At 39.1% G+C, this 17931-nt stretch overlaps 1 protein-coding gene across 2 annotated transcripts; it reads right to left on the bottom strand.

The window, feature by feature from the left end:
- Positions 1–2793: 2793 nt before the first annotated feature.
- On the bottom strand, positions 2794–16768 carry ckap2l (cytoskeleton associated protein 2-like). 2 transcript variants are annotated; one of them, XM_027023147.2, is made up of 9 exons: positions 16599–16768; positions 15007–15073; positions 14885–14921; positions 13700–14760; positions 13365–13560; positions 8737–8892; positions 4705–4762; positions 4437–4581; positions 2794–4000 (listed from the first exon to the last, which is right to left on the bottom strand). In XM_027023147.2, exons 1-9 carry the CDS (start codon positions 16645–16647, stop codon positions 3700–3702), a joined length of 2070 nt encoding a protein of 689 aa, XP_026878948.2. In that variant the 5' UTR covers positions 16648–16768; the 3' UTR covers positions 2794–3699. The 2 variants fall into 2 exon arrangements, with proteins under 2 accessions (XP_026878948.2, XP_026878949.2); XM_027023148.2 differs by having other exon boundaries at positions 4437–4560.
- Between the last annotated feature and the right edge of the window lie 1163 nt (positions 16769–17931).

Genomic DNA, 17931 nt, shown 5'->3' with positions numbered 1-17931 from the left:
TCTGAGAATAGCATATCTATTTCAGAACTTTCAGATCATTAGGATCTGATATGGGAATATTCTTGGAACAAAATCTGTAATAACATTTGTAATAACATCCATAAAAAAGTGGGAAAAAACAAGCAAAAAATGAATAAAACAGTTTGTGGTCAATATGTCTGAGCAGCACCACTGGCACAGGAGTTGCAAGTGATACAATTTCTCACCTATGACCATTTTGTTTGTCCATTAAGAGCTAATTAATCTGTGGTACATTTGTTTTTACAGTTAAAAAATACATACTGAATTTAACCTATTAGTACCGTTTCTAATAAGGAAGCCACGATTTTTTGAAGTCTTCCTTTAAGTTAACAGAAATGGACAAGATCATCTCAGACTAGCGGTTTTCTGGAATATGGACATTTTGCACATAGATAATATCTAATCTACTATACAAATCTAATCTAACATTAAATATCTAATCTATATCAGTCTCAGGAACATTTTAATTAGGTTGTGGCTTGAGGGAAAAAAAAAAGTCTACTACTGGTTCTGGAAATAGGTTAAAGGACACAACAAATAATCCACTTAATTCAGAAGGCACACTAGTGTCTTGTTCTTTGGTTATTGTGATTGTCAAGGGATCATGCACTTTGATTTTACTTCACTTCTGTGCCTGCTTAACCTTGTAAATCACTACTTGCTAATATAAGGGCATTTAAGAATTTGACTTCACTGTGCATATGGTCTCAGAATGACAATGAAAAATGTAATTGGAGCAAAGGCTCAGGGCACCAACCACACCCAGTCTCGAACATGTGCTCTGACTACCATACCAAAGAGCATCTCTCTGGCACAGCAGCAAAAACATGTTTTACCTTCCTGAGGGGAAGGTCTACATCACATTACCTTCTCTTTCAGGGTGATGGTCTCCATCACATTGACCTATAATGTGAAGTGAATATACAGTCTCCTCCACAATTGTTGGTAAAAATTAGTAAAAGGGGTTATAAGAAATTTACCTTACAGTGAAGTATCTTAATCTCACTTTAACTGAAGGTAAGTTATTCTTAGAAGAAATTCCTCATCAGGAAATAATTTTTACAAAACCACAGGATTGTCGGCACTCTTGCACACAACCTCCATTTGCCAATAAAACAGCACTTAGTCTTCTCCTATCGCATCCTATAAAAACACAGAGCAGGGAATTGTAGACCGTTCCTCTATACAGAATCTCTCCACATTGTCCAGGGTCCTCGGTCCTTTATTGTGCACTTTCATCTTCAACTCACCCCACAGATATTCTAAGGGGTTTAGATCAGGGGGCTGAGAGGGCCATGGCCCTGCCAGTTTTTAATGGGTTATTGATCTGTATTTAATACTCAGGTAAGGACGTCACCACAATATCCAGATATGCTCAAAATGTCCTCCCCAATACACCGAGGGGAAAAAAAAAACTAAACAAAAAAATTCTGCTCACTAGTTTTGCACAATATTAGAACCCATCAGTGCTCTCATCTGTTGTTGAGACACTTATTATTTCAACACCCACCTCTGCTGACTAGGTAACCTCTCTGATTTGCAGGGAGAAGTAACATGAACGTCAATACATCATTTTGCGCAGAAACTGTAGTTGCAGATATAAATAGTATTTTTTTTTTAAAGTGTTAGTAATTGTGGTGAAAACGGGCCAATTTGCGAATGTAACTCAATCAACAAATCTCTACTGACGTTAGCTAGCAACCAAAGCTAAGTTCTAGGAAAGCTAATTAGCCACACATTCATGTAGCATCCAACAATTATGTCGGGCATATTCAGCTCACGTTAATGTCTTTATATTTCGTTATATTTGTTAGAAATCCCACATGAAGCCTCAGTAAAATGTCGATCATTTTAGTGATACATGTGTACATGTAGAGAGTAGCACCTTTAATGTGTTTATTGCATATTTGTGTAGTGCCCCATGTAGCTGTACTTGCTTATGTCATGTTATGCATTAGTGTTTGATTAAAGTTAAAAGTTTTTTATTAGTCACCTTTCATTCACAGTCATAAGCAATGGGAAGGGTAGCAATGACATTCAGCACCTTTCTTGAGTGTTTCCTGAAATAATAATTACCAGTCGTGACATATGCTGATAATAAGAAATACCAATTGTTTACTGATATTTTTCATGTTAAATCTGGTTCATTCAGAGAGAGGGAGAGCATGAGGATGCTGATAGGTCAGGGAGAGCAGGTGACGGAGTGAGCGAGAAAAGGAGCAAATGTTGATAATGAAGACAATAATAAAGCCAACCCAGTGTCATCCTAATGTAAAGACTCCCGATAGCCTTCATATATACTTCTCGCTGTTATGCCTATATAAACATCAACATCATAGAGAGAAGTTGAGAGGTGAAAATGAGAGCAGAGCAGATGTACTGATATCTACTTGTAAATAAATTTAAAAATCTATTTCCTCTAACAATGACATCTCAGGAGTTAGTGAATTTCCTGTGCCCTGGGTAGATCCCACCCCCCCCCCCCCCCCCCCACTTCTGTTCATAGCTATGGCCTTGTACTCAGGTTATTGGGAATGAGGAAGGTGCAAGGGGTGTGGGTGTGGACCTTAGGCTGGGTGCCTGGCGGACCATGACAATAAGTTAACAGTCAACTAACTTGTGGCTATATAGGATTGATTTTAAAAGCCTTGACAGCCTATTATGTACAGCTGTAACGTAGGTGTACCTAATATCATTCAGTATCACAAATTCAAACCTATTGCAATAGGATGAATACCTACATTTGTCCATTTACAGACTAGGGTCCAACCCTCCATATATTTGAAACTGGGATTACTTAGACATTTTAAACAAGTAAAGAAGAAATGTAGAATTTACCTTAGGACTTTTTTTGTTTAATGAAATAGATATACTGCGCTGCTAAACAGCCTTAAACATATGTTTCTTGGGTTGCATAAGACCTTTACATAGTACTGTATAGTCACGAGATATCCAGACATCACCTGCCGTTTTAAAAAATTGTCTGGTGCGGCTGTACAAAGAACCATCGGTGCACTCTAATACATAAAACTGACCAGGAAAGGATCAGTACCCTCCAAGCACATCTATAGGGAAGGTGTATCTCAAAGTGATCACTCATTTTATTGCATTTATTAAACATTATTGAATAACTGATACAAAATACCATCTGGTTTTCTCAAACAATACAATTACCACAAATAATGTATTTATCTTACTGTCCAAATATCCCTTGCTCTTCACACACAGAGCAGTCAATGGGACCCAAAATGTGGACTACATTTTTGGTCTTACCTAGCTCCCAGTATGCTTGTATTAGGTGTTCAGTGCTCTTATGGGCTTGTGGAAAGCGTGCTGAGAGTTGGGACAGAGCAAAATGTGGACCACCTTGGGGTACCAAGCACTTACATGAAAACACTGTACAGAATTGGAGTCATTCCTAAATCAATGTTCTCTGATATCAGAATAGCTGCTCCCATGAAAAGTAAAAAAAAAAATAAAAAATTTCTTATTCCATTGTTTGCATTTGACAGTCCAGATAATAGTTACACTGGATAAGTTGTGACAAATCCCCATGACCTTTCTGTTATGTGACATAAATATGAGTTACTTCCAGTAAAGGTTATGAAAGTTGATGCTTGAGACACAATGTTGGGTAAAAATAACCTCCCCCTGATAATGTTCTGTTTAGTTTAGTTGTCAGGCTACTGCCTCATCATAAGTCAACCTGACATGCACTTGCTCCTTCAGGGCCTCATTTTCTCTGTACACATACAAGGGAGAATCTCCTGCTTCTGTCAGATGGGTGCTATCGCCCTCACTTTCTCCCTGTGTCAGAAGCTCTCGGAGAGATGTTACGCAGGGGTCGTGCTCCTGTAGGGCTGCTGGGAAGTGGGGCGCTGTTCTCTCAATGCGTAGCGAGCGGCGTACCGGAGTGAAGAAACGGATTTCGTGGCCACCGATTTGACCCGGTTTCACCTTCTTCTGACCGATTTTCCCACTGAATGACAAGCAGCGGATTAGACATGCGTGGAGATGCACTCCTAATATGATTGAGATTATTTATACTATTAATACTGAAATCAGGATCAGTAGGTTCTTAACCCCTATATCATATATGAAAGTGTTTACATCAGTGTTCAATAATTCTCTTAGCAAGATCAACTGAACCAAAACATAAATGCCAAATAGGATGATGGAAATAAGTCACTACACACATCATGAAATATGTTGCTATATTGTTGAACATATCTAAGGGAGGTAGAAAAAATATTCTGTTTATATGCCATTTTTGGATTTTGCTAAATGTTTATGCATATCTTATGCACAACATATGCCACACTGATAAAATGTCCCTGAAAGTAGCATCATTTTTAAATCTAGGGCTACAACAGGAGGGCTTAATTAAGCATCAAGTAAAAATGTAAGGAATATACCTTGGTGTAGCTGTGATTTTATATTTTATTACAGATGACTCTCCCTTTTCCCCATGAATCCACACAGCAACAGGTTTTGGGGTGCACAGGGAATTATAATGTTCCTCCTTTTCACCTTCTTCATCTATCTGAATGGAAGACGAGCCTGAAATGAAGTGTTACTGAGGCTGTAACGTGGTAGGAATAGCTAACGTTTTTTTAACATTTCAGCTTTTAAGTAAGAAACTACAGCCATGTCTTGAAGGTATCCTTTTCACAACCTCTTTACCTTTTGCTTCTTTTCTTTTCAGGATCTCAAAAACCACAGAGCGCAGTTCATCCACAGACTGTAAAAGAAAGTAATTATTCATGAATTCAATAACACTTCATTTCTAGGGATGCACAGAATAAAAAGCAAGGCCATCTATGTACAAATTAAGAGCTTTTAAAATCCAAGAGTAGGCACCAAAGGTGACTGCCACACACATCTACTCTAAGTGTTTGCACTTGTGTAGCATGTCGTCTGTTGCACTGTTGTTTTTATGTTGCACCATGGTCCTGGAGGAACATTGTCTTGTTTTTGTTGTGTACTTGTATATAGCTGAAATGACGATAAAACCTCTTGAACTTGAAAGAAACAAATACCATACGACTGATTTCAGTGCTTTGGTATAATGTGAAAGCATTACATTTCATTTGTTGTTTTAATAAATTTCCCCTTAAAATGTAGCTGTTTATGGACATCAACTATATGGACTGCACAAGCCACTGGGCTGATTCATGGACAAACGTCATTGTGACATTACACAGAAATGTGACTAATTGACTGCCTTTCTTTGGTTCATTTCTGCTGCTTTTTTTTTGTATTTAACTCACTGTGCCAAATGCTTATGCACATTTGTGGCATTAAAGCAATATTCCAGTGGTAAACCTCAATTTTTAATATATATATAATAATATATATATTATATATACACACACACACACACATTTTTTTTAAACACATTTAAGGTAATTTAAATGGGATAACAGTGAAAATGACCTCCCACAGACTTTCAAAAAGCCAAAACTTCAGGATCGCAAAATATTTTTAGAAACCCTTATAGTAGCATTATATGAATGACAATATAAGAGGATATTACTCATGTAATACACTTTATTAGTGCTCATATTTAATATGTGTTAAGTATTACGGTGAGTTCATGCACTGGCCGTGTATGGAAGGGCTTCGGTTCCAGCCTTTGCAAGCAGAAACTCCCCAATATGATTCAGTGACTGTCGCTATGCTTAGTGTTCCTGTGGCTCACCTAGTAGAGCAGGTAGAGCAAGGTGCTAGCAACAAGGTCATGGTGTTTCAACATATATCTTATTATGCTTTTAAGAGCACCTGGGGTCACTGGGTGTTTTCACCCACCAGACATCCTTGCTCATGTGACCCAACGAGAGTTGATCAAATACCCAAGCAGCTTGTCACAGATGGACCCTAGGCATTTGTGAGGTCCAGCCACAGCAATTCCGGGTCTCATTTCCATTCACATGCTTCTCTTATCAGATATGTTAATAGCCCTGTGTTCCACACACCAAGGTACGCCTGGTATTCATCTGTTTTGTACCAAGGTGTCAATGTACTTGTTCTTAAGATGATACTCTGTTAGGCAATGACACTAAAAAATATCTTGCTTTCAACGTTTAGCAGTGTGATGCTTTTCCTCCGCTCATCCAGGTAACCCTTAGGTTCTATAGACGGTGCAGGAGCTTGGGACACCTCTTGTACACAGAGTACAGGGCTCCACTAGGACCAGAGGCTAAGCTAGATTTAGCAGCTCTGATGACTTGTTTCTCCTGCCAATTTGGCTCTCAGATGTTAAAGATGACAATGGGGCTTGGCAGATCAATCAAGGATTGGAACTGGCCCAGATTACAATCTCTTGACAGGTAACCATAGGTATTACTGTAGGAGATACTGGTAAATCTGTTCTCTAGAGCAAGAGGGCTGGCCTCTACATTTCTGTCCTAGCCATTTCTTGACAAGGGTTTTGCAATGAAGGCAGCCCATTTCTTGGCTCTTTCCTTCTCTGCGGCTCTTCTGAACTGCTCAGTAACTGCCCTACAGATCTTATTGTAGGCAAGCTTTGTAGATGTCCTTGTCACAGTTCCAAGCCTCTGCTGCCAGGCTGGTGGTGGTGATCGTCATTAAGGAGATGCAGACATGATGCTCCACATGCCGGATACTGTCCACATTTACGGCATTTGCCAGATACTCACATCCACAGCAACTTAACAAAAGTGCTTTGTCATTTACTCGTAGAATGTAGCCTAGACAGTACAGTATGTTAGAGTTCAAGATACTATTGAACTAGAATAGGTGTTGAAATACAGGGATCAATGCTGATGCCTAAAAGTGCAAAAACATAAGATCCATCTGGGACAACAATAAGTGCAATAAACAATACCCTACAATAAGCATTAGAGTTTCAGTTTCTTGACATAGGTGCAGGATCAATGGTCATTTAAACATTCCACAAATAGGTGTCTTCAGTCTGCATTTGAAGACTGCAAAGAACTCTACTGTTTGGACAGCCAGGGGAAGTTGTTCCACCATCTGGGAGCCAGTACAGAGAATAGCTTCGATGTTTATCTTCCATGAGACTTGAAAAATGGTGTTTCAAGCTGAGCCGTACTTGAGCCAGATATAGATCTAGAGCGTTGGATGTGGGAGAATGAGAGATTGGAACAGGAATAGGATTGGTGGATTGCTGCAACCTTAGCAAAGAAGGTTATGAAATCCTCAGGAGTGAGAGATGCGGGAGAAGGAGAAAGAGTTCAAATGTTGCCAGATCGTATCCTTATTGGCTGGAGGCAACTTGAGCTGGCACTGCTCTGATGTCTTGCTTGGGGCTGGAACATGTAGGTTCTGGGAACTGTGGGGTGACTTTAGGCCTGGGTTCCTGGGCACTGTTCAATAGGCTCATTCAACAAACAATTCATTCTTGTCTGATGCATCATGATACTTGTTCTTACAGATCTTGACACACAAACATTGCTCACTCTTCACTGATGTCCAGCTGTCCACTTCACATCCCTCCTTTGGGCACCCAAGGTGGTGGTGTTCCGATTACGCACTGTGGTAGTGAGACTTATATTGTTCTACTCATATATTACACTTTCTTTGCATTCATGCTTTGGGTGTGGGCGTGTGTATGGGTAGGGACACATCAAACTGACACTAAAGAACTAATAGCACCTGCAAGAAACTGATGTTCGGCTTCCTTCTGCTCACCATCACCCCTTGTCATCTGCCTGTATTTACACTCGAACACATCAGAAAGACTACAGCTGGACAACAAATCTTAAATTTCACTAAGACTTTGTCTTTTAAACTAGATCAAGGCTAAAAGAACACTAATATCCACTACATTCTCTGCGACTCTCTGTAGCTTGGTTGGGTTTTTCCTCTCAGATTTAAACTGCGTTGCTAGATAGCCCTGCCCTGTTTGCCATCTGTCTGAGATGTCTAGTTGTCTCCACCCTACTATCTGACTACTCAGATATAAGGTTCCCTGGAACACAGTTAGAAAAATATCCCTTACTGGATCATTTGTGCAATAATGACCTCTAAAAATTCACATTAAGATGCAGCAGATGTCTGAAACAGAGCCCCTCACTTATTTATTATTTCCCTAAAACAGGGAAATAACATCTTCTAAAAGTTAAAATAAGCCACAGGATTTACATCATCCACACTGTACTTTTCTAATTAAACTTCTGAATGACAAAATTTGCAATAGATGTCAGGTTGGTCTTGTAGATATTCATATTTTGGCCATGTTCATTTGTGAATACTGGGGTTGTATGTGGTATGTCAACATATTGATCCATCAACATTCCCTTATCCCCAAGCTTACTTGGGGATAGCCAGGTGCCAAAATGCCAAGACAGCAATAATTCTTTTTTTACCCTCCTTTTGTGAAACATTAATAAAGATTATTAGCAAATAAATCAATGAAATAAAAAAAGAAGAGATATTTATTGCAACACTTTGTTTACTGCTGATTTACAAATTTGCTCAGCATGTGAAGTACACCCAGCTCCAAGATGTTGTACAGCTGTTTTTATTTATTTGTAATTCTGAGCGGAAGAAGGGTAGAGGGCTATTACCGAAAGTCTTATGCTAAAGTGAGTTGGTTAAAGGTTCAGATGTTAAAACATTAATGATGTGCATGTGAGAGGGGCTGTTTGTGACATACACACACGAGAAAGGGGGGGAGAGAGAGAGAGAGAGAGAGAGAGAGAACATAAAAGGAAATGAAAGACCATTTACCTCTCTGACAATACGAACAGCTTCCTCAAATGTGGGCAGGACATCAAAGTTTCCCTCTCTCTCCATTAGTCTGACTTGGCAAATCCAGTACTTGGCAAATTTCTCTGCCATTGGCACCCGAGACAGAACATCTCTTACTTGGTCTACTGGGCAGCCCTGTTGTAAAGGAGGAAGTAAGACACACAGAAAAAAGTTCTAACAGTGTAAAGAAACTGTTATATTGTACATTACATTATTTTACCAAAATGTTGTTACACAGTGTACCATATTGAAGTTTAAATGAACCTGAATATTTTTGTTATGCCAGTGCACTTAATTTAATTGTGTCTTCACATTCTGCAGCAATAATCGTAGTTTTCTGCTTCAGGGATGATTGGGTCAAGCACGCACGCACACAAAAACAACAAGAAGCCAAAATAATTTTGGTAATATTGGAAGGGTTTCAAATACAAGTGCCTTTGGGCATGTACTTGCACACAAATGCTTGCATTTTTAATGTGCAATAAAAAAGGATACAATCAGTAAACAAGCAGGGAGAAAAATAAATGGAATTTTGAAGAGCTTTTATAAACTTTTCATCTCACTCGAACTTTTCAACTCAGTTGAAATTCACTGAGTGAACTTCAGCTTGGCCAAATAAGTCAAAGAAATATATACTAGGCAAAGACCTACATGGTTATTCTTCAACAGAAAATCATTTACAATACAATAGGTGCCAAAGATACTGGCTTCCATGAACCCTTGTATGAACATTGTCTATTCCAAGCAAATTCTGTTCATTCTGTAGGCATGTGAGTTCATGTTGATCAAACAACCTTCCCATATTCAGCATGAGCAGCTTTAGATTTGCAGTTTCTGTTAATAAATATCACTGTTAATATCACTGTTAATAAATGCAAATAAAAAAAGACCAACAAGCAGTGACGATGATGTTGGACAGGGTCCGACAAGGGAGGCGAGGCAGGATGCAGGGACAAACTGTGTTGCACACACAGAGGTTTATTTGTAACATTTGTAACAAAATGAGCACAACGAAGCACACAGCTTACGTGGGGTCGATCACCGACAAACACCAATGGCTAAACAGGACTTTATATACATACATGGTAACATAAAACATGGAATAGGTACACAGGAAAGGTGTAGCCATGCATACGAACACAGACACACAGAGGCACACAGGGAGGCGTCTCAGAGGAGGCGGCCGTGCCGTGACACAGTAGACATGGCTTCTAGTTACTTCTAATAATTTTCATATCTTGACATTAAAAATATAGAGTAATAACAGCACCGAGACTTTGAACTATCCATGCATCAATCCTGCTTTTCAGGTGTGTTTTATTAACCATAGATAGTGATTTATCTTAGACTGTAACAACCTTTGCTGTTAACTCATCAGACAACGCATTGCATTATTTTAATGGTTGCACAATTAATGTAAACATACAGATAAAGGTGTGATATAAAGTTGGAATTATTTGTATTGTCAGAGCCAAATAGATTCAGTACTTAGTACATAGCTAGATACATTTCAATCAGGATTGCTTAATAGTGTAGAGATAGCATATCTATCTGATATGATGAAGCACTATGCGCCATTCAGAACACTCAGATCATTAGGAACTAGTTAGTTAGTCCTGCTCAAGGTTAAAAACTAGGGATAGAGAGGCCGCGTTTAGCCATTATGCTGTTTTTAAATGGAACCAGCTATCAAATGATATTAGAAGAGCCAGGACACTACACAAAAACAAACAAACAAAGTCTTTATTTGGCTTTCAGCTCAGGGAAAACACTGTTCCCTCAAATCACTTTTAACTTTTAAGCACTACAGCCATTTTTTTTGGTTTTACTTCTTAGTCTATACTTTATATGTTTCATTTGATTTTATGCACTTTTTATTCTTCATATTTTTATTAATCATATTTCTTTAAATTTAGGTTTTATCTATTTAATCTTTAATTTATTTCAATTGAATGTAGTCCAATTTAACTTTGTGAAGCACTTTGAAGGGCTAATGTGCATGAAACGTGCTATACAAATAAACCTGCCTTGCCTTGTATAGAGCTTTTTGATTTGTTGTCCACTTTCTGCATAGCAAATGCTTTTTCCTGATTTTTCCTCAAAGGAAACGAAAGGTGGAATGCTCAGAACATTCATATGCATGCATACACACTAACAAACAGTACTTTGTATTGCTACTGGTTGTCAGTAAATTGGCACTGCATAGATGCAGCATACCAACTACCTAGCAAGACCATAGCAACTACCTAGCAATACCAACTGGCACTCCATAATCAGAATTTCCTACAATGCAGCTTCCTTTTCTGTTAACAGTCTATCCTTTAACCAGTAGCTACAATCATCAAATAGGGAATTTTTCAATACACACAGCAACCGGTTAGTAACCACCTAGTAAAAGCATAGCAACCAACTAGCAAGAACAACATAGCAACCACTTAGTACCACTTTAGCATCAACAAGTTGTGATCTTATACTGAATATCAACCGTGTGTGACCCGAAGAGTAATTTGAAGGCCGGATACATTTTGGGGTCATGTCTTTCAAACATCCTAGATTGCAGGGCAAGTTGGACAAGCCTCTTAAATTGTTGAGACCAGATGGAGCACAGTCATTGATACTTTGGATTGTGTGTAACAGTAGAATGATCACTTTATATCTGTACTCACTACCACCAACATGACAAGTGTGGAAGGATCAGTACCAGTATACAACAGTCAAACTAGTCACTAGTTTTGAGACTAGCACAAATTTTGGTTTTCACAAAGTTTGCTGCTTCAGTTTTTATGGTGGCAATTTGCATTAACTCTAGATTGTGAAGAGTGATCAGATGAATCGCAATTAAATGCAAAGTCATTCCTTGCCATGAAAATTAACTTAATCACAAAATTCTAGCCCTGCCAAAAAATGGCCTGCTAACATCATATCAGTGATCTTGTTAGCTCAGGAGAAAGTGTTATTGAGCACAAGGCAGCTGATATCACTCTGTCATGCTGATTAGAAGAGCAGACTGGTTGCTTTAAAAGGGTGGTGGCGGATGAAGTTTTCTCTGTTAACCATGGTTACCTCCAAGGAAACATGACTGCACATCATTGCGTTGCATCAAAAGGGCTTCACATGCAAGGACATTGCTGCTGGTAAGATATCACCTAAATCAACTATTTATTGAATCATCAAGAACTTCAAGGAGAGAGGTTCAATTGCCGTGAAGAAGGCTTCAGGGCGCCCAAGAAAGCACCAGGAGCCTCTCCTAAAGAGGATGCAGCTACAGGATCAGGTCACCCCAGTGCAGAGCTTGCTCATGAATGGCAGAACGCAGGTGTGAGTGCATCTGCACATACAGTGAAGCAAAGGATTTTGGAGGATGGCTTGGTGTCAAAAAGGGCAGCAAAGAAGCCACTTTTCTACAAGAAAAACATGAAGGACAGACTGACATTCTGCAGGAGGTATAGGGATTGGACTGCAGAGGACTGGAGTAAAGTTATTTTCTTTAATGAAACCCCCTTCAACCTGTTTGGGACATCTGGACAAATGATTGTCCAGAGAAGAAATGGGGAGCGCTACCATCAGTCCTGTGTCATGCCAACAGTGAGGCATCCCGAGACCATTCATGTGTGGGGTTGCTTCTCATCCAAGGCAGTGGGTTTGCTTAATTTTGCCTAAGAGCACTGCCATGAATAAGAAATGGTATCAAAACATCCTCGATGAGCAGCACTAGTTTGCTCTTGGGAGAAGTTGAACAATGCTTTTTCTAGCATGACGGCGCACCACGTCACAAGGCAAAAGTGCTAACGAAGTGAACAAAACACTGAAATCTTGGGTCCATGGCCAGGAAACTCAGCAAATCTCAATACAATTGAGAACCTGTGGTCAATCCTCAAAAAGAGGGTGGACAAACAAAAACACACTGGGGTCAACTCCAAGCACTGAATGGGCATGAATGGGTTGCCATTAGTCAAGATTTTGCCCAGAAGCTGATATCCAGCATGCCAAGGCGAATTGCAGAAGTCTTAAAAAAGGGTCAATACTGTAAATATTGTCTTTTCTTAAACTGGATGTCAATAAAAAGTAAAGTGTAAACAACAACAACAAAAAAAACCTTATGAAATGCTTATAATTGTACTTCACTTTACCATACAAACATCTATTAAAAGAATCTTTAAAAAAATGAGGCAATAAACTTTTTTGAAAACCAAAATTTGCATCAGTCTCAACTTTTGGCCACAACTGTACACTTCCTGGTGTTATTTCTTATTATTTTAATAAAATATAACTAACATGTGAAACAGGGTTTACCCCATTATTAGTTTTGCCCTAGTTCATAAAGCCTATGAGACACTGCTCAGCAGTGTCACTAGAGCCAGAGCTGTTGCAGCTGTATTTCCCACAGAGGAAGTTGTGTCAACAATTAGTAATTCCCTCCCAGTTAATTCAGATGTTCTACAGGGTGACAATATCATAAGTCAATATAAAAGTTTGAAAAGGCAAAAACCAAGCTAGTGCAGATGTTTATTTTGAGCCTGATAAATGCAAACACTAAGGCCAACTCTTGGTATGAGTCATTGGACTTCTGCAGCTGCAGCCAAAGTTTTAATGTTTTAAAGTGTTACCTGCTGTATAAGTTTGATGCAATCATTCAGTGACTGGTCCACAGCACAAACAAAGCCATGGACCTCATCTTCCTGTTCCATAGTAGTCCAGTAATTCTGAGGAGGAGCGGAAGTCCTTTTCCTCACTGACTGAACAGGCATTGGAGGGCGTTTGTACGTGATGCCTTTTGCCTCTCGCCACTCCTGGAGTTTACGCCTGTTCAAGACAGTTGAGATTTATGTCATGTTCTTACATGCAGCATTATTGTTTGGTAAAATACATGTGCATAAAAATCCACACAGAAAAGTGAAACTATTGCTTGGTTCAAAACTCTGCACAATAGTGATAAACTCACAGTCTCTCCTCCTGAGCAGCTGTCAGTTTATTCCTGCCATCCTGGGGGACAGTCCTGACACCCTGAGTCCCAGAATTAAATGCAGATTTGGGGGTCTTTGGTGGCATTGTGCCCCTGGCCTGGCTGGAGCTCTTGGAGTTGCGTGGAGCAGTGTGTGGCACTGCGGCTTGGACAGTAGGATTAGTGGAGAGTTGAACTGTGGTTCGCTGCTGCTGGGGGACTGCATTTTTAACACCTGCCACCCTCACAGTTGTTGGTCTGGTAACCTTTGTAGTTTTAGAGGAAGCTGAAGAAAGAGTGGGGTTTGTCTTGTCTGAGCTATAAGCTGCTTGCGTAGTAGGACCTGGCTTATTTAATTGTGTCCCTTGCAAAAGAGACTTATTCCGAAAAAGTTGGGTTCTGACTGGTTTTGCCTGCGATTTACACATCAAAGGTTCCTTGAACTGAACAGAGCCACTGGATCTTTTGCCCTGACCATGACTAACTCTGGGCTTTTGTCCTGGTCTTGTTACACTAGCCTTAGTGCCATTCTGTGCAAGTCTGATTTGTGTCCTAGTAAATTGTTTGGCTTCAACATTCTTTTGGACAGTATTTGATGGCTGCTTTGCTACTGTGTAACATTTGAGCAACGATATGGATGTTGTGTTATGTAATGCAGATTCCTTTCCTTTTCTTGAGAAATTTGTCTCGGCACCATTTCCATGTGCTTTGAGAGAAGAGGACCCAAATGGGGTGCGTGTATGAATCTTAGCAGTGTTAGACTGTTGAACCCCGACACATTTTTGGGGAGCAACTTTAGATGGTAACTGTTTGAGAGAGGCATTTCTAGCAAAGGTTGTTCCATTCATATTCTGTGTTCCATAATACTGGCGGGCAGTCTGAGACATACTTGGTTTGAAGTGCAGAGGTATGCTAATGGCAGAAGGGGCCTTGGATATGGTTCTCAACTCCAATTTTGAAGTGGTGAAGTTTTTGTTCTTCGTAAATGTTTTTTCAGTCTTTGCATCTTTTTTTGCACCCATAGCACTGGGGAGGACATGGTTCTCCTTTCCTTCACCTGACTAAAAATAAATAAATAAATAAAATCAAAAGGTCAGACAAACAAACAATCTACCTGTATATGAATCAAAACAAGAAAGAACAAGTCTATAAACTTACAACCAGAGACATCTGGCTAGCACTTACATTCTTCTTTAGAACTGCACTGTCCTTGAGGTAAGGTCTTTAAGAAAAAATGACATGCAATAATTAGTGTTTTGCCACCTTCACGTCAAAATGTCACAAAAGGTTTTAAATTAGGGACCTACTTGGGGTTTGGTGGCTTCAATCTGCCTTTCATTGCCAAATACTCTGCAAGTTTCTGCTTACGCAGTTCTGTAAATTAAAAGGCAATTTGCTCATGCATCATGTCAGTTGGCCCTGCCAGTGTAATTAATAATTGTAAAAGTTCCACAAAGTGCATCACAGTCCAGTCTAAACAAAAATGACACTGAAGAAGAAATGAGTGGTGATGAATAATGGTTAACAATATGCTTGTTGAGCAATGAACAACAATGAGGAATGGGCATGCATTCGCTACTTAATAGCATTACTGTTCAAAAACAGTAATGTACTAAAACAAAGATCATCTTTTTGACAAGAGACAGTGTGTAGGACCAGTCAGGTGTGAGAGAAATGTGGGGTTTTAGAACATCAATCTATGCTAAGCTTTTTAGAATGCCCCCATCATTTATTTACTGATACTGGGCCACATCATACCACATTTTGCAGTGCGATATTAACAAGCCCACTGGGTATAAATCTGTGGTGCTATAGTGTAAACCACCAAGTAATATTACATTTTGTTATTCCTTATTGTGAATTATGATGATGTGTCCTCAACCACATACTGCCAATATTACACGTCAGGTCTTCATTTTCTAAAGCTTAAAACATCACAAGCTAACACAGAGAAATTAAACATGGCTTGAACTGAGAAGGCTGATTTGTTACAGTTCTGTTTTTTTGTGCCAGTGTTTAAGATTGAGTCAGGAATGCACAAAATTTTGTGTTTTTAAGTTTGTAAGGCTTTTAGAAAACCTGTATTTAACTACACATTTTAACATGCTTTAAGCATTATCTGATATGTGAAAAACATCACGAATAGTTTCGTATGTTTGTTTAGATAATATAGTTCTACTCCCAGTACCATGTAAAGTAATATGTTATTTCAATGAGGAGACCAAAGAATTGAAACTTCAGTATAACTTCGTGGTCATAGTAGCGATAGGGTGAGCAAAGGGAACCAGCCTCTGGTCCTACCTTCTGCATCCAGCACGTGAAACGTTAGTTAACACAAATGTTCTGTTTACAAGAACACGCCAAAGCCTCGCTGTTTTGCACCTAGCGCACCAATGAATGAGTGACTGCAACATTTCACCAATCGTCAACCTGGCATATGTCATGGCAGTAGAAGCCATCAAATAGCCTACGCCAATCTCCATTTCCTAAATAAAGTTGAACCTTTCTTCATATATATTGGTGGCATTTCCATTGGAAGCTAGGTAGCTAACGTTTCTAAGTCAAAACCCGCATATTTCACGTTGAAAAGCATCAGCAGACCAAATTAGATTATAGCATTGAGCGATACTCGAATTTCCAGTGTTATCTTTATCCAGCATGACATCACCTAGGGCAGCTAGCTAGCTACCAAACATAACGGTATCGATTTTCTCGAAAATGGTGTTAGCTAAATTGATGTCTTCTAACAGATGGCTATCTAAGTAAATGTCGTAATCTGGTCTACTAAGCACAGTGAATATCTTATCTTACTAGGAGACTAGGTTATCAACTTAGAGACTCCACAAAATAAACGACTTAGTTAGCCAGCTAGCTATATTGACCCTTTAAGTTATGTTACCTGTTCTGGATAGTTTAGACATATCTTCATCTCTTAATGTTTCCATCATTCTATTGAGTTCTCTGTGGTTGTAGTTTTAATCTTTTAAACCATCCACATATTGAACTTCCTCGCCAGCTAAGCTAGCTCGTAGGTTAACATTCAGGAGCCCAAAACAGGACCCACGACACTTGAACACTGCGAGTTTAACGTCCCCTTCTCCCTCATTGGTCCGTTCAAACATTTGAAAAAAACAGTCGTTTCCGTCAACGGCTAGTGACGCCACGACGTACCTACGCCTTTATAATAAAGCAGGTTTTTAAAGTAATTTTAAGTTTGAATTTGGTGACACTGAATATTAGGCGATTTGAGTAATTCTTTTTACGTTACATCTGACAAATACTGAACCCTACAGATTTTGTGTCACTGTGAACATATGGGCTGTCTGAAAATTTTAATGTCATTTCATAAAATGGGTCAATTAACTTCTGGTTTTACATTTTTTTGCATATTTTTTTTGCACATTTTAACTAACGTTTTGCACATTTCCAAGCAAAGCTATTGACCTTATAAAAGAACAGCAGGGGAAAGACGTTCTGCCTGTACTGTAATAAATTAGGCATACCATGGATAGGGACCAGATAGGATTTTAGAGATGTACCTGATGACCATTTACAATAATAAAAATAGATCCATATCAAAATAACACACACACACACACACACACTCTCACTCAGTCACTCACTCACTCACTCACTCTCTCTCTCTCTCTCTCTCTCTCTCTCTCTCTCTCTCTCTCTCTCTCTCTCTCTCTCTCTCTCTCTCTCTCATACACACACAGAGAGAGGGAGAGATGTTATGATGTGATTCTTCTTCACATTATGAAACAGCCATAGTACTGACATCAAGTGGCCTGGATGTTGATGAGATTTTGTAGTAAATCCATTTTAAACATGGTCAACTCCATGTGGGTGCCAGTGGTTTATTTGAGGAGTACAAAACAATTTGGATTCCTCATCTCATGTGCACCTAACTTTTTTATTTATCTATTTGTATATTTACATTTCTTCTATAATCGCTTTCATAAATATTTCTTGCTACCTTTTGGTGGGATAAATGGCTTATAATTCCTTTAAGTCCTTTAATTCCTTGATTTTTTTTTTATTAAGAATGTAGATCCAATAATTTAATGGACCCCACCCCCAAAGAGATATCCAATAAAAATCAACCAAGACAAAACCCAAAACCCTAGCAACATTTCTCTCCATAAATTTATTTCTCTCGTGCTCATGCACAGACACACCACCCTCACTTTCTTTTAAACTTTTAAGGTAAACTTATCTTTTCTAACAGA

The sequence above is a fragment of the Electrophorus electricus genome, chromosome 9 (genome assembly GCF_013358815.1).
Source record: "Electrophorus electricus isolate fEleEle1 chromosome 9, fEleEle1.pri, whole genome shotgun sequence".
Lineage (NCBI taxonomy): Eukaryota > Metazoa > Chordata > Actinopteri > Gymnotiformes > Gymnotidae > Electrophorus > Electrophorus electricus.
The sequence above is the reverse complement of the archived record's forward strand: the minus strand, read 5'-3'. Positions and strand labels throughout refer to the sequence as shown.

Bases quoted from the DNA above. Each gene is read 5' to 3' on its own strand.
- ckap2l (XM_027023147.2), bottom strand. From the start codon at position 16,647: ATGATGGAAACATTAAGAGATGAAGATATGTCTAAACTATCCAGAACA. The intron at 14,761-14,884 runs GTAAGTGCTAGC...ATTTATTTTTAG, and splicing joins GTGCAGTTCTAAAGAAGAAT to TCAGGTGAAGGAAAGGAGAA. The intron at 4,763-8,736 runs GTAAATGGTCTT...TTTCTTTTACAG, and splicing joins CTGTTCGTATTGTCAGAGAG to TCTGTGGATGAACTGCGCTC.